The following is a 26,939-nucleotide window of genomic DNA, read 5'->3' on the forward strand; positions in this document are numbered from 1 at the left end:
AATAAGTGCCATTGCAGTGCTCTAATGCGGCCCATACTGCTCCCACCGGAGGCTTGACTCTGAAAGCCTCGGGAGCCGTTGCCGCCTCTTAGCCAATCAGACGACAGCAAGTCTGAGATTCTGACAAGAGCTTCATTGAAGCAAGGTACTCAGTAGCACACTTTAATGTATATGTGCACAATACTGATATTTCTGAGAACTAACTGACTTTTATACTGCTATACATTAACCGGGACACTCTGGTATTTGTTTAAGCATCTACTATACGTTATAGCTAGACAAACTATAAGGTGGTATTAACTATCTAGACCTAGTAAGTCTTGCACATCTATTTGCAAATGCTTGTCTGTTGAGAAGGTTTGTGGGGTGGTAATATTGCAGCTCATACACAAATAAGGTTTATGTTTCATTTTAAAATATTTTTTTATCATTATATCTTAGACCAGAGGAAGACGCCCCAGGTCTTCTTATTTTGTGAGTAACATATATTGATATTAAGATTATTAATAAATTTACTTTTAGACCGATAAAATTGTGCATTTCAGTGTCTTTAGCTTTGTTTGGCCTAATACATTTCTTAACTGTTTAGGCCTCCGAAGCAGAAACCGTTGCTTGATCAATGGAGCCCCTTGTCTCATTCTGACCTATTTCCTAAATTAAAGGAATATATCCACTTTGCCATTTCAAAACTGATTGCTGTCATACCACCACCACTTAAAAGCTTCTAAGGGGAAGAAGGGAATCCGTCACAGGCTTTAATCTAAAATTCTCCTCTTCAATGTCTCAAAAGCCAGACACCTTGTGGACGACTGGTTCCTCCTAGTCTAAGTCCTTAAAAGGCCCAAAAGCCTGCTTCCTCCTCCGAATTTGCATGAAAGTATGACCCCTGAGCCATACAAAGTACTTTTGGGAGGAACATTGAACCTTTTACAAGAGGCTAGGGAGAAGTTGGTTTAGCATCCTCGGGTACTGAACTTCAGTTCCCAGGGGTGGCTTATACGCGTCTTTCCCTCCTTGAGGATAATTCCTCCTGTCTCATATAACCATAGATCATTTAAAGATCATAGCCTTCTTGGCATGTGTAACAGACCTTTAAAACTATGGGAGTTATTACTCCAGCCCCATTAGAGGAACAGAATCAATGGTTCTATTCTAAACTTTTCATTGTTCCAAACAATGAAGGGACTTTCAGGCCCATTCTGAATGTCAAAATTCTAAACAATTTTTTTTCCAACTTTCAAAATGAAGAAGATTCATGCTATATTTCCTTTAGTACAGGAGAGTCAATTTATGTCTACCATGGAGTTAAAGATGCTTATTTTAATTTTCTTATTCACAGGGATCATGACAAATTCCTCAGATTTGCCTTTTTTTAAACAGGCATTATCAGATTGTGGCACTTCCCTTTGGTCTGGCCAGAATCTTTACAAAGGTTCTCAGATCGCTTTTGTCAGTGGAGAGAGCTCAGGATATTGTGGTTGCACCATATCTAGAAGATATTCTGGTGCAGGCTAACTCTCTACAAATGGCAAAGGAACATAAAGGCAATGTTCTTCAGTACCTTCATGTTCATGGTGGTAAAATCAACCTCCCAAACAGTTTCTCATGGATCAATGCAGACTCAATTTGCAGAAACTGTGTGCTCTTCTCCAGCTCATTTCTCTTCCTTGAGTCTTTCAACGCATGGAAGTAGTAGGTCTCATGGTAGTGGCTTCATATTTCGTACCATTTGACAGATTTCATTTACATCCCCTACAACTAAAAGGCAGCTGTAAAATAGATATTGCAAGAATCTGTCTCAGATCTCCTTAGACTACAAGGAAAGGCAGTCCCTGACATAGCAGTAGACTTACCAATCTCTTATTCAGGGGGGCCTCTTTTCTTTGTCCAACTTGGATGGTGTTCTCCACAGATCAGAACATCCTATCGGGGTAGGAAGCAGTCTGGGGGCCATGGATAATGCAGGGAGTTTGGTCTCATCAGGAGGCAAGGTTACCAATCAACATCTTGGAACGCTGCATAAGCTCTTTAAACCAGGCCCATATTAAGACAGGAACCATTTCTGAGGTTTTGTCAGTCAATGTCACTGCTTCAGTGGCTTACATCAGTCACCAAGGTGAAACACATAGTGCCCTTGTGATGAAAGAGGTAGCCCGCATTCTAGCTTTGGCAGAATGCCCTCATTGCATGATTTTTAGCAATCCCCATCCTGGGTGAGTACAACTGGGAAGTGGAGTTTCTCAATAATCAAAATCTTCACCCCAGAAAATGGTCCCTGAACGAAGAGGTATTAAATCAGATTTGAGTCATTGGAGAAAGCCAGACATTGATCTCAAGCCTCTCATTTTAATCACAAGTTAATCCAGTATTTTTTGAGGTCTCAGAATTTACAGGTGACTGTCTTAGATGCTTTAGTGATTCCTTGGTCATACAATCAGATTTACATTTTTCCTCCTCCGGCATGGTTTCGCTGGACTTAGCATGCAGATCTAATCCAAATGTCCTCCAGCCAGCCTTGGTGTCTATTTCACATAAATCCTTTTCCCTCAAGGTCATCAAGACCATGTCGATTGAAAGCCTAAACTAAGACATGTCACGGATCACAAAATATATCTAAGTTTCCTGACATTCAAGCTTTTGTTCAGCCTTTGTTCAGAAAAATAGCTGTAATTAGATTAGATTCTCCTCCTTGTAAATTTAACCTGGTTCTGACAGTCCTGCAGGCTTAACCTTTTGAGCCTACGCATGGTCTGGATATTCAACTGTTATCCTGGAAAGTGTCTGAACTTTCTGCTCTATCTTGTGATTCTCCTCGCCTGATTTTTTTTATCAGGACATGGCTTTGTTATTAAGAACCAACTATTCTTTCCTACCTAAGATATTATCGTTGAATAACATTAATCAGTAAATTGTGGTTCCTTCTTTCTGTCCAGCTCCTAAAAATTCTGAGAGACTTTACAATTTGGATGTGTCAGAGCCTTGAAATGTTATCTTCAGGCTACTAAAGAATTTAGCAATTCTTCTTCCTTGTTCATTAATTTTTCTGGTACCCGCAAGGCAAAGAAAGCTACAGCTTACCTGGTGGCAGAGACGTTTCCCCCACAGCAAATAATTGCTCACTGTACTAGAGTAGTGCCATTTCTTGGAGTTTCAGGAATGACACTTGCATTGAACAAATTTGTAAGGCAGTCACTTGATCCATTTTATTTGCTTTTACTAAGTTCTACTACTTGGACATATTTGCCTCTTCTGACGCTGCTTTTGGCAAGACTCTGTGCCTGTTTAGTGCCATACATGCCTATTATATTGGTCTTGTGGTCTTAAAAGCTTAGGTATAGGATCCACATGTGATGGCTCGTGGACACTGGACACCCACCATCTTATGAAAGAAACCAAAATGTATGCTTACCTGATAAATTAATGCCTTTCACAGCGGCGTATTTTTGCCTAGGCAAACAAGGCACACACGCTCTTGAACATGAACATTTACTTTGAAAATGCAATTACGAAAGGGTCACGTTACACCCTCACCAAAAAAATATTATGGCTAAAAAATCTTAAAAAGGGGGGGAGGGGCAAGCAGAATTTTGAGTGCCTAGGGTACAAAAAACCTAAATACGCCACTGGTCTTTCATGATGGTGAGAATCAACAAGACCTGTCATGTTTGTTTGTTTTTTGTACAGTTAGCAGCAGTACCAGTTTGCACTTCTCTTATCCTGATTTTTCTTTCCTGCTTTTCTAATTTCTCCTATCTCTTGGCCATATGTATGACCAAGGGATTATGGGAAAGTTGAAGGGATTAAAAGCTCTGTTATTTTGGGTGTTTTTGCCTTCTCCTACTGGAGATTAATCCCACATGTGATGGCTCATGAACTCTCACGATCATGAAATAAATTAATCAGGAAAGCATACATTTAGTTTTTAAATTGCAAAGTTAAAATGTTATTAAAAAAGTACAACCATCTACTATATGGCTGCTCCCTAAATATTTGCTCTGCGAATGCTCATTCATTAACGAAACACGGATATTAATCTCGTTTTCACAAAACGAATATCTGAACGAATGCATTTAAAAAAAATGAATGAATAATAATGAATTTGTCAGTATTTATTTGTTTCCTTTAAATAGGTAAAATACTTACTTTTAGTGTGCTGGAAAGACGCGCTACGCCCTTTTCTTCACAGAGCCCTGGCTGTACTAATAGGAGCCTTCACTAAAGGAGAAGGTCCTTTAGTGCAAGCCTTGGGAGCCCCATGCCCAAGGGTTCTGTGAAAAAGGATCAGGATTAGCGCAGCTCAACTTTGTCAACTGTAGCAAAGGAATATTTGCATTCGCTTAACGAAAACGAATGTAAATGTTCCACCAATAGTCGGTATTTCTTTACATTAAAATGAATACCGAATAACATGGGCAATGAATATTTGAAATACAAAGTAATTTTTAATATTCGTAACAAAAGGTTTGGCTGAACTGAAAAGGTCGCCTATGCACGTGACTACTGCCCACTATATTACAAATGTACAGAGGGCATGCCATCAGTGGCCATAGTTTTTAAATTTAACGATCCCATTAATACATTAGAGAATTGCTGCTATTTTTATTTAACAATAAATATTAAGACCTACACTACCCTAAACACTATTCCTCAAATGACCACATTGTGACCAAACAATATTTAGGGGCGGAATAAGCTGTATATGATTGTATGGGGTAACTGGAGGGGACAGACTGAGTATGTGCATTGACAAGAAGGATAAACTCTGCCTTTGTGCTGCTTTAACAGTAACTAGAAAAATGCTGGCTGTACAGTGATGGGGGGGGGCTTTCATTCTTTAGTAGAACCTTACCAGTACATTTGCGTCTAGACCCCTCTGGTTGTGCTCCAGGTCTCATCAGTTTACATTTGAAATCATCCTCCCAAAATTCAGCAAACCAGATGTTTCGCCTGTTGTTTTCTAATGTTCGGCTTATAAAATACTGATCAAATCCTGCAAAACAACTGATAATTAATAAAGTGACCCATGTCACTAAAAACAAGATGAAGACTTGTGGACCATTTAACTTACCATCAATTGATGCTCTTTTAGGTAGGATGGTCACAGCTCCTTCTGCCTCCTCCTCAAGCATCAGAATAGGAGATGTTTTAGAGCCCCAGCTGTCTGATCCCACCCACAAGAAGTGGCCTGTCTGATTGGCTCGTTGGGATGCCTCCAATACACGCCTACAAACATATCAAAGGAGGAAGTTCAAGGTAGATACTAAAAACATCTCTCTCTCTATCAATATCTCTATCTATCTATCTATCTATCTAGATATTGTGAGAGATAAATATACACCTTACATACGGCTAGATTATGAGTCTTGCGTTATGAGTAAAAAAGCAGCGTTAAGCCTCGTAATGCTGCTTTTTTTACTACCGCTTGTATTACGAGTCTTGCAGATTTAGGGGCACTGCACACTTTTTTGGCCTTATCGCAAATCAACTTACGCAAATTGCATATAGTCTTTTTTCTATGGGACTTCCATAGCGCCAGTATTATGAGCTTGTCCTGGGAGGCCAAAAAGTGAGCGGTACAGCCTATCCCGTCAAGATTCGTACCGCATTTTAAAGTCAGTAGTTATGAGTTTTACACTACAACGCTGTAGCATAAAACTCATAACTAAAGTGCTAAAAAGTACACTAACATCGATAAACTACCTATTAACCCCTACACCGAGGCCCTCCCGCATCGCAAACACTAAAATGAAATTATTAACCCCTAATCTGCTGCTCCGGACATCGCCGCCACTATAATAAACATATTTACCCCTAAACCCGCCGCACTCCCGCCTCGCAAACATTAAATATTATTAACCCCTAATCTGCTGTCCCTAACACCGCCGCCACTTACCTACATTTATTAACAAAAGAAGCAGAAAAACTACATTTATTAACCCCTAATCTGCCGCCCCCAACGTCGCCGCCACTATATTAAATTTATTTACCCTTAAATCTAAGTCTAACCCTAACCCTAACACCCCCTAACTTAAATATAATTAAAATAAATATAAATAAAAATTACTATGATTACCTAAATAATTCCTATTTAAAACTAAATACCTATAAAATAAACCCTAAGCTAGCTACAATATAACTATTAGTTACATTGTAGCTATCTTAGGGTTTATTTTTAATTTACAGGCAAGTTTGTATTTATTTTAACTAGGTAGAATAGTTACTAAATAGTTATTAACTATTTAATAACTACCTAGCTAAAATAAATACAAATTGACCTGTAAAATAAAACCTAACCTGTCTTACATTAACACCTAACCTAACCCTACAATTAAATAAATTCCCTAAATTAAATACAATTAACTAAATTCAAAACAATTAGATAAATAACAAAACAAAAAAAAAAAAAATTACAGAAAATAAAAAACAAATTACAAGATCTTTAAACTAATTACACCTAATCTAATAGCCCTATCAAAATAAAAAAAGCCCACCCAAAATAAAAAAACTCTAGCCTAAACTACCAATAGCCCTTAAAAGGGCCTTTTGCAGGGCATTGCCCCAAAGAAATCAGCTCTTTTACCTGTAAAAAAATTACAAAACAACCCCCCCAACAGTAAAACCCACCACCCACATAACCAACCCCCCAAATAAAACCCTAACTAAAAAAACCTAAGCTCCCCATTGTCCTGAAAGGGCATTTGGATGAGCATTGCCCTTAAAAGGGCATTTAGCTCTATTGCGGCCCAAAGACATAACCTAAAATAAAACCCACTCAATACACCCTTAAAAAATCCTAACACTAACCCCCGAAGAGCCACTTACCGGGAGAAGTCTTCATCCAAGCGGCAAGATGTCCTCAACGAAGCCGGCAGAAGTGGTCCTCCAGACTTGCAGAAGTGGTCCTCCAGACGGGCAGAAGTCTTCATCCAGACGGCATCTTCTATCTTCATCCTTCTGACGCGGAGCAGCAAAATCTTCAAGACATCCGGCGCGGAGCATTCTCTTCAATTGACGGCTTCTTCTGGAATGAATGTTTCTTTAAGTGACGTCATCCAAGATGGCGTCCCTTAGATTCCGATTGGCTGATAGAATTCTATCAGCCAATCGGAATCTAAGGGGCACCATCTTGGATGACGTCACTTAAAGAAACATTCATTCCAGAAGAAGCCGTCGATTGAAGAGGATGCTCCGCGCCGGATGTTTTGAAGATGGAGCCGCTCTGCGTCGGAAGGATGAAGATAGAAGATGCCGTCTGGATGAAGACTTCTGCCAGTCTGGAGGACCACTTCTGCCCATCTGGAGGACCACTTCTGCCGACTTTGTTGAGGACATCTTACCGCTTAGATGAAGACTTCTCCCTGTAAGTGGATCTTCGGGGGTTAGTGTTAGGATTTTTTAAGGGTGCATTGGGTGGGTTTTATTTTTAGGTTAGGACTTTGGGCCGCAATAGAGCTAAATGCCCTTTTAAGGGCAATGCCCATTCAAATGCCCTTTTCAGGGCAATGGGGAGCTTAGGTTTTTTTTATTTAGGGTTTTATTTGGGGGGTTGGTTGTGTGGGTGGTGGGTTTTACTGTTGGGGGTTTTTGTATTTTTTTTTACAGGTAAAAGAGCTGATTTCTTTGGGGCAATGCCCCACAAAAGGCCCTTTTAAGGGCCATTGGTAGTTTAGTTTAGGCTAGGTTTTTTTTATTTTGGGTGGGCTTTTTTTATTTTGATAGGGCTATTAGATTAGGTGTAATTAGTTTAAAGATCTTGTAATTTGTTTTTTATTTTCTGTAATTTAATGTTTGTTTTTTTGTAATTTAGCTAATTGTTTTGAATTTAGTTAATTGTATTTAATTTAGGGAATGTATTTAATTGTAGGGTTAGGTGTTAGTGTAAGACAGGTTAGGTTTTATTTTACAGGTCAATTTGTATTTATTTTAGCTAGGTAGTTATTAAATAGTTAATAACTATTTAGTAACTATTCTACCTAGTTAAAATAAATACAAACTTGCCTGTGAAATAAAAATAAACCCTAAGCAAGATACAATGTAACTATTAGTTATATTGTAGCTAGATTAGGGTTTATTTTACAGGTAAGTATTTAGTTTTATATTTACAGGTAAGTATTTAGATTTATTTTAGATATATTTAAGTTGGGGGGGTTAGGGTTAGACTTAGGTTTACGGGTTAATAAATTTAATATAGTGGCGGTGACGTTAGGGACGGCAGATTAGGGGTTAATAATATTTAACTAGTGTTTGCGATGCAGGATTGTGGTGGTTTACGGGTTAATATGTTTATTATAGTGGCGGCGACGTTGGGGGCGGTAGATTAGGGGTTAATAAGTGTAAGATATGAGTGTGTTAGGTGTAAACATAAAATGTGTTTCCTCATAGGAATCAATGGGGCTGCGTTACTGAGCTTTACGCTGCTTTTTTGCAGGTGTAAGACTTTTGCTCAGCCGGCTCTCCCCTTTTATGTCTATGGGGAAATCGTGCACGAGCACGTAAAACCAGCTCACCGTTGACTTAAGCAGCGCTGGTATTGGAGTGCGGTATGGAGCACAATTTTGCTCTATGCTCACTTCTTGCCTTTTAACGCCGGGTTTGTAAAAACCTGTAATGCCAGCGCTGTAGGTAAGTGAGCGGTGTCAATAATGTGCAAGTTAGTACCGCACCCTTCATAATGCTGGTTATCTTAATGACTACTCAGATAATACAGTAGAGAGAACCCTCATTATTAAATTGTACTAATGGACATGGGGTTCAGTAGCAGACCTACTAAACAGAGGGGCCTGGTGCAACATATATTTTGATGAAGTGCTTGTTTTGGCAGGAAACGCGTCGGAGGCAGCTCCTGTGTGCTGAGGTTGTACGTACTTATGTGTGTCCTTTGGAAACTGTTCTTTTAACCATGTTCAAAATAAAACTTTTTGGATTTTAATTGCTCTCTTATGGTACAGCCTGCAATTTCTTTGTCCCTTTGAAATTTCAACATATTTTTGGGCCCTCAAAGGTAACTCAGTAGTAAGCAATAATAATAATATACCTGCTGCTCTGTGTAATGATTTTGAGGATAGATAGATAGATAGCTGGACCTGCAACCTGCCCTAATAAAATGATCCTCAGAGTTAGGATTGTACATAATCTATGTATAGATTGGCTGCTATGGGCCCCCAGACCTTAGGCCCTGGTGCCAATGCACCTGCTGCACCAATGGTAGTTCCGCCCCTGATGGGGTTCAAATAAGTAGTAAGGAAGAATTGATTGAGTTACACAGTGCTGTAATAAGTGCAGCACATTCCACTCGAGTTCAAGAAATTTAGTTACAGAGAAGATGGGTATGGTTTGGTGAACAATGGAGAAAAAAAAGTTGGGGAAAAAACTAACATCCCACTCGCGCACAAACCCAATCGTATATTCTCATGTGCGCTAACCAGACAGGAAAATATAAATTTCACATTCCAATGTTCTTCACATAGAAGAATATGTTCTATATATTAATAAATATATATATATTTCAATATAAATCTGATGGTATTTTGGTACAATATTACATTTATACCTATACCTATATATATATATATATATATATATATATACACACACACACATGATTATATAAAGGTATAGATCGCTGGTTTTCAAACCTGTTCTCAGTCTCCCTAACAGGCCACATTTTGAAGATATCATTTACCTGCTCTCATCCAAGGTAATCCAGAAAACCTGGCCTGTTAGAGAGGCGTGAGGACAGGTTTGAATACCAGTGGTATAAACATATACAGAATAGAAATACTTAGAACATTTTCTGCTCTGTGCAGAACATTGGAATGTGAAATATTTACAGCAAATACACACTATAACACTTTGTTAAATATAAATATTGCACAAATATGATTATTTTATGTATTCATCTACTTAACTGCAAAGGGCTCCAATGCACTTATAAAATAGCTATTTTAAACAATTATTATACATTTATATAAAAACAATAAACATACATATTATATCTATATATATATTCATTGTAGCCCCGCACTCTCAACCATCTTATCGCTTTATGACGTAGGTGCTATTCCTCTATGAACAATATCCACTCTTCTTAGTCATGAGGGTACTCACAGAACTTGAAAGCATCTCTTTATTCAAATCCATATACATTCCAAATATAGTTTGAAGACACATTCTATCTGCAGTTAGTTGGCATGGCGATGGGGTCTAGTTTAGCCTCATCCTATGCCAACCTATTTATGTCCTGGTTTGAGGAACAATATGGTTTTGCTTCAGGTTATCCTTATATTCTACTGTACCACAGATATATAGATGACATGTTGGTTATTTGGGGGGAAATAAAGGAGAACTAGTGGAGGGGATTAATTTGATAAATCAGAGGGAGGTGTGTGTAAAATATAAATCAGGATACAGCATGAAAACAATACACTTTTTGGTTCTGTGTATAAAAAGAGGAAGGCGAACAATGTAAACTATATACAACACTATATGCAAAGCCAAAGTTACCATCCACCAGCCCTAAAGAGGGGTATTATGAAATCTCCATTCCTTAGAGTAGTATATAACAACACAGAACTGGATAAAAAATAACACAGTTAAAATTAATTAAAGAAAAATTTCTGGAAAAGGGATACAGGAAAAGTGAGATTGATAATACATTAAAGTAGGTAGATTGGTGCACTCAGGAGAATCTAACAAACAGGGTAAGAACACAGAAACATATAGAAAAACATAATTTATGCTTACCTGATAAATTTATTTCTCTTGTGGTGTATCCAGTCCACGGATCATCCATTACTTGTGGGATATTCTCATTCCCAACAGGAAGTTGCAAGAGGACACCCATAGCAGAGCTGTTATATAGCAACTCCCCTAACTGCCATAACCAGTCATTCGACCGAAAACAAGCAGAGAAAGGAGAAACCATAGGGTGCAGTGGTGACTGTAGTTTAAATTCAAAAAATTACCTGCCTTAAAATGACAGGGTGGGCCGTGGACTGGATAAACCACAAGAGAAATAAATTTATCAGGTAAGCATAAATTATGTTTTCTCTTGTAAGGTGTATCCATTCCACGGATCATCCATTACTTGTGGGATACCAATACCAAAGCTAAAGTACACGGATGAAGGGAGGGACAAGGCAGGTACTTAAATGGAAGGTACCACTGCCTGTAAAACCTTTCTCCCAAAAATAGCCTCCGAAGAAGCAAAACTATCAAATTTGTAGAATTTTGAAAAAGTATGAAGCGAAGACCAAGTCGCCGCCTTGCAAATCTGTTCAACAGAAGCCTCATTTTTAAAGGCCCATGTGGAAGCCACAGCTCTAGTAGAATGAGCTGTAATCCTTTCACGAGGCTGCTGGCCAGCAGTCTCATAAGCTATGCGTATTATGCTTCTTAGCCAAAAAGAAAGAGAGGTTGCCAAAGCCTTTTGACCTCTCCTCTGTCCAGAGTAAACAACAAACAAAGCAGATGTTTGACGAAAATCTTTAGTAGCTTGTAAGTAAAACTTTAAAGTACGAACCACGTCCAGATTGTGTAATAGACGTTCCTTCTTTGAAGAAGGATTAGGACACAAAGATGGAACAACAATCTCTTGATTGATATTCTTATTAGATACTACCTTAGGTAAAAACCCAGGTTTGGTACGCAGAACTACCTTATCCACATGGAAGATCAGATAAGGAGAATCACATTGTAAAGCAGATAACTCGGAGACTCTACGAGCCGAGGAAATAGCTACCAAAAAAAGAACTTTCCAAGATAAAAGTTTGATATCTATGGAATGAAGAGGTTCAAACGGAACTCCTTGAAGAACCTTAAGAACCAGATTTAGGCTCCATGGCGGAGTAACAGGTTTAAACACAGGCTTGATTCTAACTAAAGCCTGACAAAATGCCTGAACGTCTGGAACATCTGCCAGACGCTTGTGCAAAAGAATAGACAGGGCAGAAATCTGTCCCTTTAAGAACTAGATGATGAACCTTTTTCCAAACCCTCTTGGAGAAAAGATAATATCCTGGGAATCCTGACCTTACTCCATGAGTAACCCTTGGATTCACACCAATAAAGATATTTACGCCATATCTTATGGTAGATTTTCCTGGTGACAGGCTTTCGTGCCTGTATTAAGGTATCAATGACTTACTCGGAGAAGCCACGCTTTGATAAAATCAAGCGTTCAATCTCCAGGCAGTCAGTCTCAGAGGCAGAGTCCAAGGTGGAAAGGATGACATGTCCATCAGATCTGCATACCAAGTCCTGCGTGGCCACGCAGGCGCTATCAATATCACCGATGCTCTCTCCTGCTTGATCTTGGCAATCAGACGAGGGAGCAGAGGAAACGGTGGAAACACATAAGCCAGGTTGAAAGACCAAGGCGCTGCTAGAGCATCTATCAGCGTCGTCTTGGGATCCCTGGACCTGGATCCGTAACAAGGAAGCTTGGCGTTCTGGCGAGACGCCATGAGATCCAGCTCTGGTTTGCCCCAACGAAGAATCAATTGTGCAAACACCTCCGGATGGAGTTCCCACTCCCCCGGATGAAAAGTCTGACGACTTAGAAAATCCGCCTCCCAGTTCTCTACACCTGGGATATGGATAGCTGATAGGTGGCAAGAGTGAGTCTCTGCCCAGCGAATTATTTTGAGACTTCTAACATCGCTAGGGAACTCCTTGTTCCCCCTTGATGGTTGATGTAAGCCACAGTCGTGATGTTGTCCGACTGAAATCTGATGAACCTCAGAGTTGCTAACTGAGGCCAAGCCTGAAGAGCATTGAATATCGCTCTTAGTTCCAGAATATTTATTGGAAGGAGTGTCTCCTCCTGAGTCCACGATCCCTGAGCCTTCAGGGAGTTCCAGACTGCACCCCAACCTAGAAGGCTGGCATCTGTCGTTAGAATTGTCCAATCTGGCCTGCGAAAGGTCATACCTTTGGACAGATGGACCCGAGATAGCCACCAGAGAAGAGAGTCCCTGGTCTCTTGATCCAGATTTAGTAGAGGGGACAAATCTGTGTAATCCCCATTCCACTGACTGAGCATGCAAAGTTGCAGCGGTCTGAGATGTAGGCCTGCAAACGGCACTATGTCCATTGCTGCTACCATTAAGCCAATTACTTCCATGCACTGAGCCACCGAAGGGCGAGGAATGGAATAAAGAACACGGCAGGAATTTAGAAGTTTTGATAACCTGGACTCCGTCAGGTAAATTTTCATTTCTACAGAATCTATCAGAGTCCCTAGGAAGGAAACTCTTGTGAGGGGTGATAGAGAACTCTTTTCCTCGTTCACTTTCCACCCATGCGACCTCAGAAATGCCAACACTATGTCTGTATGAGACTTGGCAATTTGGAAGTTTGACGCCTGAATCAGGATGTCGTCTAAATAAGGGGCCACTGCTATGCCCCGCGGCCTTAGAACCGCCAGAAGCGACCCCAGAACCTTCGTAAACATTCTTGGGGCTGTAGCTAACCCAATGGGAAGAGCTACACACTGGTAATGCCTGTCTAGAAAGGCAAACCTGAGAAACCGATGATGATCTTTGTGAATCGGAATGTGAAGATAAGCATCCTTTAAATCCACTGTAGTCATATATTGACCCTCCTGGATCATAGGTAGGATGGTACGAATAGTCTCCATCTTGAATGATGGAACTCTGAGAAATTTGTTTAAGATCTTTAGATCCAAAATTGGTCTGAAGGTTCCCTCTTTTTTGGGAACCACAAACAGATTTGAGTAAAATCCCTGTCCCTGTTCCTCCTTTGGAACTGGATGGATCACTCCCATAACTAGGAGGTCTTGTACACAGTGTAAGAATGCCTCTCTCTTTATCTGGTTTGCAGATAATTGTGAAAGGTGAAATCTCCCTTTTGGGGGGGAAGCTTTGAAGTCCAGAAGATATCCCTGGGATATAATTTCCAACGCCCAGGGATCCTGAACATCTCTTGCCCACGCCTGGGCGAAGAGCGAAAGTCTGCCCCCTACAAGATCCGTTACCGGATAGGGGCCCGTTCCTTCATGCTGTCTTAGAGGCAGCAGCAGGCTTTTTGGCCTGCTTACCTTTGTTCCAGGTCTGGTTAGGTCTCCAGACCGACTTGGACTGAGCAAAAGTTCCCTCTTGTTTTGTATTAGAGGAAGTTAATGCCGCACTTGCCTTGAAGTTTCGAAAGGCACGAAAATTAGACTGTTTGGCCCTTGATTTGGACCTATCCTGAGGAAGGGCATGACCTTTTCCTCCAGTGATATCAGCAATAATCTCTTTCAAACCAGGCCCGAATAGGGTCTGCCCCTTGAAAGGAATGTTAAGCAGCTTAGACTTTGAAGTAACGTCAGCTGACCATGATTTAAGCCATAGCGCTCTGCGTGCCAGTATAGCAAATCCAGAATTCTTAGCCGTTAGTTTAGTCAAATGAACAATGGCATCAGAAACAAAAGAATTGGCTAGTTTAAGTGCTCTAAGCTTGTCAAGTATGTCATCCAATGGAGTCGCTACCTGTAAGGCCTCTTCCTGAGACTCAAACCAGAACGCCGCAGCAGCAGTGACAGGAGCAATGCATGCAAGGGGCTGTAGGATAAAACCTTGTTGAATAAACATTTTCTTAAGGTAACCCTCTAACCTTTTATCCATTGGATCTAGGAAAGCACAACTGTCCTCGACAGGGATAGTAGTACGCTTTGTTAGAGTAGAAACTGCTCCCTCCACCTTAGGGACTGTCTGCCATAAGTCCCGTGTGGTGGCGTCTATTGGAAACATTTTTCTAAAAATAGGAGGGGGAGAGAACGACACACCTGGTCTATCCCATTCCTTAGTAACAATTTCTGTAAACCTTTTAGGTATTGGAAAAACATCAGTACACACCGGCACTGCATAGTATTTATCCAGTCTACACAATTTCTCTGGCACTGCAATTGTATCACAGTCATTCAGAGCAGCTAAAACCTCCCTGAGCAACACGCGGAGGTGTTCAAGCTTAAATTTAAATGTAGACATATCAGAATCAGGTTGCATCATCTTCCCTGAATCAGAAACATTACCCACAGAAAGAAGCTCTCCTTCTTCAGCTTCTGCATATTGTGAGGCAGTATCAGACATAGCTCTTAAAGCGTCAGTATGCTCTGTATTTCTTCTAACTCCAGAGCTATCTCACTTTCCTCTAAATTCAGGTAGTCTGGCTAATACCGCTGACAGTGTATTATCCATGACTGCCGCCATGTCTTGTAAAGTAAACGCTATGGGCGCCCTAGATGTACTTGGCGCCATTTGAGCGTGATTCCCTTGAGCGTGAGTCAAAGGATCTGACACGCGGGGAGAGTTAGTCGGCATAACTTCCCCCTCGTCAGATTCCTCTGGTGATAAATTTTTTAAAGACATAATATGATCTTTATTGCTTAAAGTGAAATCAGTACATTTGGTACACATTCTCAGAGGGGGTTCCACCATGGCTCTTAAACATAATGAACAAGGAGTTTCCTCTATGTCAGACATGTTTACACAGACTAGCAATGAGACCAGCAAGCTTGGAAAACAAATTAAATCAAGTTAACAAGCAAATATAAAAAACGGTACTGTGCCTTTAAGAGAAACAAATTTTGTCAGAATTTGAAAAACAGTGAAAAAAGGCAGTAGAACAAACTAAATTTTTACAGTGTGTATAATAAGCTAACAGAGCATTGCACCCACTTGCAAATGGATGATTAACCCCTTAGTTCAAAAACGAATCAAAAAAATGATATAGACGTTTTTTAACAGTCACAACAAACTGCCACAGCTCTGCTGTGGCCCTACCTTCCCCAATAAACGACTTTGGAAAGCCTATGAGCCCTTTAGAGATGTCCTATAGCATTCAGGGGACTCCTGAGGTAAGCTGGATGTCTCAGTCTGTAATTTTAACTGCGCAATAAAGCAGTTATTACAGTTACAGTACAAAGGAAAGCCTCTGGAAACTGTTTCTAGGCAAATTTAAGCCAGCCATGTGGAAAAAACTAGGCCCCAATAAAGTTTTATCACCAAAGCATATATAAAAACGCTTAAACATACCAGCAAACGTTTTATATTGCAAATATATAAGAGTATTACCTCTGAAAGTAAGCATGATACCAGTCGCTATTAAATCACTGTATCCAGGCTTACCCTACATAAATCCGGTATCAGCAGCATTTTCTAGTATTCACATCTCTAGAAAAAATTATAACTGCACATACCTCAAAGCAGGATAACCTGCACGCCATTCTCCCGCTGAAGTTACCTCTCTCCTCAGTCATATGTGAGAACAGCAATGGATCTTAGTTACAATCTGCTAAGATCATAGAAAACACAGGCAGATTCTTCTTCTATTTACTGCCTGGGATAAAATAGTACAACTCCGGTACCATTTAAAAATAACAAACTTTTGATTGAAGAAAAAACTAACTATATTTTACCACTTCTCTCTTACTACCTCCATGCTTGTTGAGAGTTGCAAGAGAATAACTGGTTATGGCAGTTAGGGGAGTTGCTATATAACAGCTCTGCTGTGGGTGTCCTCTTGCAACTTCCTGTTGGGAATGAGAATATCCCACAAGTAATGGATGATCCGTAGACTGGATACATCTTACAAGAGAAATACTCCTAATTATTTAAGCATTTATACAGCAGCCAATCCAGACATACTTGAGATACTAGCCAAACATTGGCAATTAATAACCTAATGGCTTGACAAACAACAGGAAAAAATGTAAAATTTTATTTCGTTAAAAAAAATAAAAAAAATTGTTTTAGTTAATTTTCATTGATGGTCACATTCCGTTCAGGAATGTTTTAACTAAAATTTTCATTTTAAACAACAGTGCACATTTTGGCCATTTTGAACCTGTAATCAGCATTATTACCTTTAGTTTTGTCATTCTATGTACTTTTCTTATTTTATTTTTTTATTTATACATCGAATTTTTGTGCACAGCACTTTTGGTAAAACTAAAAAATTTACTTAGGGACCTGCTGTTGACCGTAGCACTGAAGGCACGGGTGGAGGGAGTAGAGGAGGCTATGGACACTTCCTGCTAATTTTGTAAAGTGGATCAGACTCAGTAATAAATAATTTATCTGTAACATTGGCTACAGGTCACTGAAAAATTGGCCATTGCGCTTGAATGACCAGGAACACATTTTACGAGTCGCGCCGGTAAAGCTATACCACAAGCATTGTAGCCTATAACGCAATGTCAATCCCACACTATCATGATTCTAGTCAAATTTAAACTTTCATGATTCAGTGGCGGCTTTGAGTAAACCCCACCCCTTAAATGGCCCCACCCATTTGAACCAAAGTAGACACAATTTCTAAACTCTATAATCTGATATATATATATATATATATATATATATATATATATATATACATACAGGTAGCCCTCAGTTTACGCTGGGGTTAGGTTCCAGAAGGAATGGTTGTAAATTGAAACTGTTTTAAATTGAAACCCAGTTTATAATGTAAGTCAAAGGGAAGTGAGGGAGATAGGTTCCAGACCCCTATTTAAATTGACATAAGTAACACCTAATACATTATTTTTAAAGCTTTGAAATGAAGACTTTAAATGCTAAACAGCATTATAAACCGAATTAAATAATCACACAACAGACTGTATCATCAAACTAAGTTTAATGAACAAACACATTTTTTACTTGCATTTTTCTGCAAACAGTTCTCTGCATTGTTAGCATGTTAGATAATATTGGGTCTGCACCTATTCTATGCATTTCAATCTGGAGTGATTTATACACAAATATACATGACATAAATACATTATATTAGTGTCTTATCGTTTTGTTTATATATGAATATGCACACATACACATAACATACATGATATGACTATACACAAATATACATGATATACATACATATATACATTATATGACTATGCACAAATATACAGGGGCGTCACTAGGGTTGGTGTCACCCGGTGCGGTAAGTCATGGTGTCACCCCCCCCCCCCAGAAAGCAGACACACACAAAAACACAGGCACACACACATACAAACACTCAGACACACTTAAAAACATACTCAGATGCACACACAAACACTCGGAAACACACTCAGACACACACACAAAAACACTGAGACACACACACAAAAACTCAGACACACACATACAAAATATGTAAACTGCAGTGCATTAATTAGGAAGCTCATGCCTAGAGCTGCTCCCTGGCTCAGCAGAACATCAAATGAAAGATAAACAGAGCACTCTAAAATAAATCACCGAAGAAAAGGTTTATGAACGCAAACTATGGAAATTCTGCTCTCTGACTCTGTTCCAAGTCTGTCAGTGCACAGCCCTGGGCCGCATGTCACTGAGCAGTGAGCACAGATAGGCAGGCAGGTTTAGGCTAGCAGCGCAACTTTGCAAGCCCCACGGCACACCCACAACATTCATAGTGAAATTGGGCAGGGGAGGAGCAAAGTACAAACAAGCAAAAGCAGCTGGGAAAACTATTTGTTGAAATTGCAGCACTGGCTCAAGGGGCAAAAAAATTGTGTCTCTACAACTTCCCCAGTCCCACTAATGTTCACAAATGCCAGCCTCTAATAAAATAATCTATGCATCTCAACATTGTATTTCTTTGAGGGTGTCACCCAGGTGCGGCCCGCACCCCCCTAGTGATGCCACTGCAAATATACATAACATACATATATACATTATATAACTATACATAAATATACATAACATACATATATACATTATATAACTATACATAAATATACATAACATACATATATACATTATATAACTATACACAAATATACATAACATACATATATACATTATATAACTATACATAAATATACATAACATACATATATACATTATATAACTATACACAAATATACATAACATACATATATACATTATATAACTATACATAAATATACATAACATACATATATACATTATATAACTATACACAAATATACATAACATACATATATACATTATATAACTATACATAAATATACATAACATACATATATACATTATATAACTATACACAAATATACATAACATACATATATACATTATATAACTATACACAAATATACAATACATATATATATTCATTATATGAGTGTATTCTTGTTTTGATTAGATATGAATATGCTATTTGAGGGCTGTTTTCAGATTATTTTTTTTCTTTCAAGGACTGGTTTCTATTCACACTCTGCTTTTGTACTAATGTAACCTTGAAAAGCAATGATTTTTTTTTTTTTTCAGAAATAAAACCTTCATTTAATATTCTATTATAAGAAAGCATTTGTTTTGTATTTGTAATAGGGTTGAAAATACTAACCCTTTAGACATCTCCATTCCTGTATCTCCTACACTATTCACACATAAGTAGACAAGGATGCTTAATTGAGCCATTGTTAATATTAAGGTAGGGCTGGCACAGTTTCAATTCTCTCACAGACTCCGTCTATATGAATGTCCATAACTTCCTAAGAACCATTGCCACAAATGTTTGACATTTACTTGCATGACACTGTATAATATTTACTGGCTCTACAACATCTGGGCTTCAAGGGACATTAAACACTTTGATATGGTAATATAAAATGATAAATCGTATATAAAAAAACCCTCTACAATATACTTTCATTATTTATTTTGTCCCCTTTTCCTGTAATTCCATTTCGAAATTGTGAGCATTTCAGTTCCTGTTAGAAAATGGAAGTGAAGAACACTGTTATATTCCACATAGCCATTGGCTGCATACTCTAGTGACCTATTTATAACTGTCGCTAATTGGTCACAGCAGAGAAGGTAACTTAAGTTACAACATGGCAGCTCCCATTGTTTTATAGACACTAAGGGGCCTATTTATGATGCTGCGAGCGGACATGATCCGATATAGCAGGTCATGTCCGCTGCACATTGATAAATGCCGACAGCATACGCTCTCAGCATTTATCATGGCACCAGCAGTTCTTGTGAACTGCTGGTGCAATATCGCCCCCTGCAGATTTGTGGCAAATCGGGTGTCAATCAACCCGATCATATTCAATCTGGTTGATTTCTGTTGATTTCTGTCCGCCGCCTCAGAGCAGGCGGACAGGTTATGGAGCAGTGGTCCGGCGAGCCTTCATACGGAGCTTGATAAATATGCCCCTAAAACTTTATATTTATTTTATCACTATTTAAACAATTAATTAAACTTTACAAAATACATCTACATGTTATTCTCAGACTAATCTTTTCTTTGAATGCATCTTTCAATCTTGCATTTATTTATTTATTTATTATTATTATCAGGTATTTGTAGAGCGCCAACAGATTCCGCAGCGCTGTAAACATAGTCAATATACAGTATAGCTTTTGTAGGGGTCAAGTGGGTAGAGGGCCCTGCCGAGAGTTTCACTGTTGTAGTCGGCTCTTATGAAGCGATCTGTAAACAGCTGGGCCCATAGGCTTACAATCTAAGGGGTTCAAGGGGAAAGCAATGGCGTTAGGAAAGGTTAGTGTTGGTTGTATGCATCCCTGAATAGTAGAGTTTTTAGGGAGTGCTTGAAGCTGTTAAAAATAGGGGAGAGTCTTAAGGAGCAAGGCAGGGAATTCCACAAGATGGGGGCCAGTCTGGAGAAGTCCTGTAAACGTGAATGTGAGGAAGTAACGAGAGGAGGAGAGGAGGAGATCCTGAGCTGATCGAAGGGGACGGGAGGGAGAGTATCTAGAGACAAGTTCTGAGATGTAGGGGGGAGCAGTGCAGTTGAGGGCTTTATATGTCAGGGTGAGGATTTTGTGATTAATCCTAGAGGCAAGAGGAAGCCAGTGAAGGGATTGGCAGAAAGGTGCAGCAGATGAAGAGCGACGAGTGAGGAAGATGAGTCTGTCAGAGGCATTCATTATGCATTGTAAAGGAGCTAGACGGAAGCTAGGGAGATCAGAGAGGACAGAGTTGCAGTAGTCAAGGCGGGAAAGGATGAGAGAGTGGATTAAAATCTTAGTTGTGTCTTGTGTAAGGAAATGTCTAATTTTAGAGATGTTTTTAAGGTGGAAGCGGCAGGATTTAGCCAAGGTCTGAATGTGAGGAGTGAAAGAAAGATCTGAGTCAAGTGTGACCCCAAGACATTGGGCATGCGGGCTGGATTATACAAGTAGAGCGCTATTTTAACGTGCACATTTACGGGCGCACATTAAATAACTAGCCATTACAAGTGACTTTGCGCTTAGCGCAATTAACCAGAAGTCAGATCTCTGCTTAATTAAACAAATATATGCCCCAAATGCCCCCAAAATAGACAGTTAATTTTATTTGATAAAAATATTTTGGAGGAAAATATATGCGCTCCACTCGTACTCTAGGCTTTAGTGTTTAATCTTAATTTAAAGGGACAGTAAACTCCTTGGGCTAGACTAGAAGAGCGGCACAAAAAGATTAGTGCTATTGAGGTATATATATATATATATATATATATATATATATACACACAGTATATCCAGTTCCAAAAGGATACCAATTTGACCCCCTATAAATGTTACCTTGTATACCGCCTATATTTATAGCGCTGCAGAATCTGTTGGCGCCCTACAAATACCTGATAATAATAATATTAAAGATAAAAATTTACTTTTATTAAAGAATCATTTTAAAAAAAGAGTGCTGTCGTTACATGGAGGCTATATATATATATATATATATATATATATATATATATATAAAAGAAGAAGTCCTGAATGACTGGCTCATCAACGTCCAGCTCAAACCATTGAACCTAGGAATGTGAAATTTCGAAGTTACGTTCTTTTTATGACATAGGCACCCACTAAGGAAGGATTGTTGGAAATTACGTCCCTAAGGGGATGAAAAAGGGGGGTGAATTGTTTTATGCGGATACCTATATCTCAAAAACCGAAGATGTTAAAGACTTGAAAATTGGTATAGATTCTCCTTTACAAATAAAGAAACAAGTGTTTTACCATTTCCCCAAAATCCACTTAAGGGGGGTGAAAAGGGGAGGGGATATTTATGAAGATCCCTATGGGGCCTATTTATGAAAGGCCTGTTGGACATGATTCGACATTACGGATCATGTCCGTCAGACCTCGCTGAATGCGGAGAGCAATACGCTCTCCGCATTCAGCATTGCACCAGCAGCTCTTGTGAACTGCTGGTGCAACGCCGCCCCCTGCAGATTCGCGGCCAATCAGCCGATAGCAGGGGGGTGTCAATCAAACCGATCGTATTCGATTTGGTTGAATTGCGGCAATGTCTGTCCGCCTCCTCAGAGCAGGCGGACAGGTTATGTAGCAGCGGTCTTTAGACCGCTGCTTCATAACTGGTGTTTCTGGCGAGTCTGAAGGCTCGCCAGAAACACGGGACTTCAAGCTCCATACGGAGCTTGATAGATATGCCCCTATATCTCAAAAACTGAAGATGTTAAAACAGTAAAAATTATAATTTAAAATCGTCATAATGAAGTTTACATGCCAAATTTCTTGCGCCTAACATCAGGAGTTCTTAAGATATAGATATCACTTAAAAAATTAATACTTTTCTTCACATCTGACAGTAGAGTCAAGGGGCCGATTTGTTAAGTGGCGGGCGGAAATGATACGATGTGGGAAATCATGTCTGCCCGACATCGCTAAATGCCGACAGCATACGGTGTCGGCATTTATCATTGCACAAGCACGCTCGCTAGTAAATTTTTGTTGTTTCAAATCCAGTGAATGCAATCGTTTTTGGATATAGATATCTATTTTTATATATATATACTGTATATATATATATATATATATATATATATATGTGTGTGATTGCATACATATACATACCTTTGAGCCCTTCCCTGTCAAACGCCTAGGGTCCTATTCTATAAAGCTCTCTGGGCTGGTGAGATTCTTTAAGAATACTCGCCAGTACTTCTATTACCCTGGTGGAAAAAAGCATTGGCGTTCCATAAACGTATATAAAATTGTCTCTCAAATTCCAGTGTAATTCTGTAAACATTTTTGCCCTACAGTTCTCACTGTTTTGTTCTCGCAAATTAAAATTTGGCGAGCTTTTATCAAAATACTCAAAACGCTAGTTACTCTAAAAGGAAAACCTATGCATACGAAAATAACTGCGATTTTAAAATGTCCATAAAGCAAAGGTAAGCATTATAAAATGAATTAAAGGCCCCCTGTTTTTAAGAGTATTTTTAGATACCTTGCACTTATTCAGTAAACTTTACTATCACTTTAAGGTACAGTGCACGGGAAACAGTGTAATTTAAAGGACCAGGGTATCAGTATAAATGTTTGCACAATGTAAAATTAATCATTTAGAGCTGTAACTGTTTAAAATCTGCCTTAAAATTATTGAAAACGATCGTTTTGAAATATTTTTTGCTTTCCCCGTCCTCCCGGGTCACAAGGGTGAAGTTTCCGAAAGAAAACTGCATATACGTATATGCAGTTTTCCTCCTCTGCGCATGCACAAATGGAAGTGGTTACCGGCAAAACAGGACCGTGTTTCTTATGTACAGTGTGCACTGCTCACATAAGCAGAAAAGTGCCTGCGAGGTGGACAAGAGTGATCGAGTGGTTGTCATCCACTCTGCTGCTCCCTTCTATGCTGTTCTGCACTATGATTTTAGAGCAGTTGTGCTCGTGCGTGGGAGACACATGATCGTGTGCGTGTGCGGAGCAGGTCCTATGAGCGTGCACAAGGGGGTGTCACTGCAGCTCACATGTGCTGATCGCCGAGAAACATGCAAAATAGCTAACATCAGATTGGCTGCAAAAACTTGTCAATAACTGTGAGTACATCCTTCTCTGTACGTGGGCGGTCGGGATTCAGACAGTATAATGTTACATGAACGCATTAAAAGTAAGTTTTCACAAAATATTAGATTAACAATTTTGATATAAAACTTTAAATACATCATACTATATATTCATTATGCGCTGGTACAATTATTAGCTTCTGCTATATACAATAATTGAGTGGTCCTTTAATTTGTATCAGGCATAATAGTACAGTTTAAACATACACCAGGTTCTCCCTGTGTACTTTGTTCTCAAATGCAAACTTTTACAAAGCACAGAGCTCTCATTTCTTCTATGGAAGACAGGTTGCCACTTGCAGAGACAGACCCTGTGAGTTTTGGACAGCAAAAACCAGTCTAGGTCAGGCTTTTTTTATAAAATCGACCCCTATTTGTATTTATTAAATTTATTAAGCTGCGTTTGCAGCTTTTCCAGCTATGTGGAGCAGGTTCGCATAAGCCAGTCTGCAACCACATAGTTAAAGGGACAGTCAACACTTGCGGTAACATTATTTGATATTGAAAAATAAAAAACGAAGATCCGCCTGCACTATACCCCTTCTACCTTGCCGCCTTGCTTCTTGTACTAATCACCGTCGATAACTTTTCTAATACCAGGTAAACATGGCAGCCAAACTCCCCCCACCGTTACGTAGCTACCTTCTTCTTCAAATGATCAGCAAATCAGAATCCAATCCTCGGTCAGAAATTGCACGCGCGGTATAGTGCAGGCGGATCTTCGTTTTTTATTTTTCAATATCAAATAATGTTACCGCAAGTGTTGACTGTCCCTTTAAGAAGCAAAAACTGCTTCTTTTTTCCCATCCGCCACCTCAGAAGTGGCGAGATCAATCATCCTGACACTTGCTCGTCTGGGTTGATTGACAACCCCTGCTCTAGTGCAAATGGTTGTGCCAGAGCAGAGAGTAGCTTTGCACAAGAACCCTCTTGTGCAATGATAAATTTCACCTTGAAACATTGCAAGTGGCGAATGCGGGCAGACAGGTTCTCAAGTAGTGCAGGGATGGTAAATTTACCCCGCCATATCACTTTCTAACACTTTTTATACATGTATTTAAATTATATTTATATATATATATATATATATATATATGAGTGTAAAACTTTATTTTAATAAAATACTGATAGGTAATGCGCTAGGCTGTGAAAATATCAAACACCTCTATATAGATACAACATCTTCCCTTGTTGTATCAAAGTATAACCAAATATACTGTAGCAAGAAAAGAAGAGGGCGCTAAAACAGCTTAAGATATCCAAAATAAAAATGATGACAATTTATTCCTATACGCCATTCAATATACAACTTTAGGGACGTCTCCCTATATGTTATACATACACAATTAATATAAAATGTTAATACATAAAAACATATGCAAAGTTAAGAACATTAACGCCACCTTAAAAAATTCCAGCAAAGTCTCTCAAACTTGTATAGTATTAGCACTTTTCAAATGGGAAAATTGGAGGAGCGAATATCAATCCCACTTTGAAATAGGTTTATGCCAGGAGAGCAGAGCGTACAAAGGACTGAGTCAATATAGCATATAAGTTAGTCAACGGATACTTTCAGTTAGCTGGATATTATGGGGTATATTTAAAATAGTGCGAGCGGACATGATACGATGTAACTTATCTTGTCCGCTGCACATCGATAAATGCTGACAGCATACGCTGTTGGCATTTATCATTGCACCAGCAGTTCTTGTGAACTGCTGGTGCAATGCTGCCCCCTGCAGATTTGTGGCCGCTAGCAGGGGGTTTCAATCAACCTGATCATATTAGATCCGGTTGATTTCTGTCCGCGGCCTCAGAGCAGGTGGACAAGTTATGGAGCAGCGGTCTTTAGACTTTAAACCGCAGCTTCATAACTTGTGTTTCCGGCAAGCCTGAAGGCTCGCAGCAAACAAGGGGCATCAAGCTCAATACGGAGCTTGATAAATTGACCCCTACGTATCTAATACATGTGCAATTGAAGCAAGTGTCAGTTTAGGAGATTCCAAAGCTGTGTGTATAAGACCAACGGTCTTGAACTTACGTGACCTCCCTTGATAGACCTCAGTTACAGATTCGTCTGAGTGTTCGGCGTTTGTAAGCCATCTAGCCAGGTGTCAAACGTTTACTTACGTGACCCCTGATGTGTACGTCACGGACGGGAATCCTGTTTCAGTGAGATGGTTCGCATTGGAGTTGCAGATTCCTGACTATTTGTCAAAACTGCCAACTTTGAATCCTTCTTTAGTTAAAGCTGATGATGTTGTAGAGATCGTTATGGTGAATAATTATTCCTGCACTTAGTGCTATATGCACGCAGGAAAAAGAACTTAGCAGCAACGTTATGTCTATAAACCCAGGTTATAATAATGTTAAAGCTTCGCAGTAGTGTACATTGATTTATACACCTTTACAGACAATAGCCAGAGAGCATCATCGACGCGTTTCACCCTGCTTGAGGGCTTTATTAAGAAGTGACACTACTGCAAAGCTTTAAAATTATCATAACCCGGGTTTATGGACATAATTATTCACCATAACGATCTCTACAAGATCATCAGCTTTAACTAAAGAAGGATTCAAAGTTGGCAGTTTTGACAAATAGTCAGGCATCTGCAACTCTTAATCAAACCATCTCACTAAAAAAGGATTCCCGTCCGTGACGTACACATCAGGGGTCATGTGAGTAAAAGTTTGATACACCGCTAGACGGCTTACAAATGCCGACCTCTTAGATGAATCTGTAACTGAGGTCTATCAAGGGAGGTCACATAAGTCTATTTATTATGTGTCTGTCCGACATGATCCGATCAGCATATCATGTCCGACAGACAACGCTGAATGCAGAGAGCAATATGCTCTTCGCTTTCAGCATTGCACCAGCAGCTCTTGTGAACTGCTGGTGCAACGCCGCCCCCCTGCAGATTTGCGGCCAATCGGCCACTAGCAGGGGGGTGTCAATCAACCCAATTGTATTCGATCGGGTTGAATTGCGGTGATGTCTGTCCGTCTCCTCAGAGCAGGCGCACAGGTTATGGAGCAGCGGTCTTTAGAAGGCTCGCCAGAAACACGGGGCTTCAAGCTCCATACGAGGCTTGATAGATAGGCCCCTAAGACCATTGGTCTTATACAC

General features: G+C 39.5%; 1 protein-coding gene across 1 annotated transcript in view; it reads right to left on the minus strand.

Moving 5' to 3' along the window:
• The window catches only part of LOC128643247 (metabotropic glutamate receptor 6-like), a 228,276-nt gene that overhangs the window by 52,236 nt on the left and 149,101 nt on the right, over positions 1-26,939 (minus strand). Inside the window, exons 4-5 of the mRNA XM_053696236.1 lie at positions 5,069-5,223; positions 4,850-4,990 (exon numbers count right to left, since the gene is read on the minus strand). Of these exons, the coding sequence (XP_053552211.1) occupies positions 4,850-4,990; positions 5,069-5,223 (296 nt within the window). The remainder of the gene's footprint in view (positions 1-4,849; positions 4,991-5,068; positions 5,224-26,939) is intronic.

The sequence above is a fragment of the Bombina bombina genome, chromosome 12 (assembly GCF_027579735.1).
Source record: "Bombina bombina isolate aBomBom1 chromosome 12, aBomBom1.pri, whole genome shotgun sequence".
NCBI lineage: Eukaryota > Metazoa > Chordata > Amphibia > Anura > Bombinatoridae > Bombina > Bombina bombina.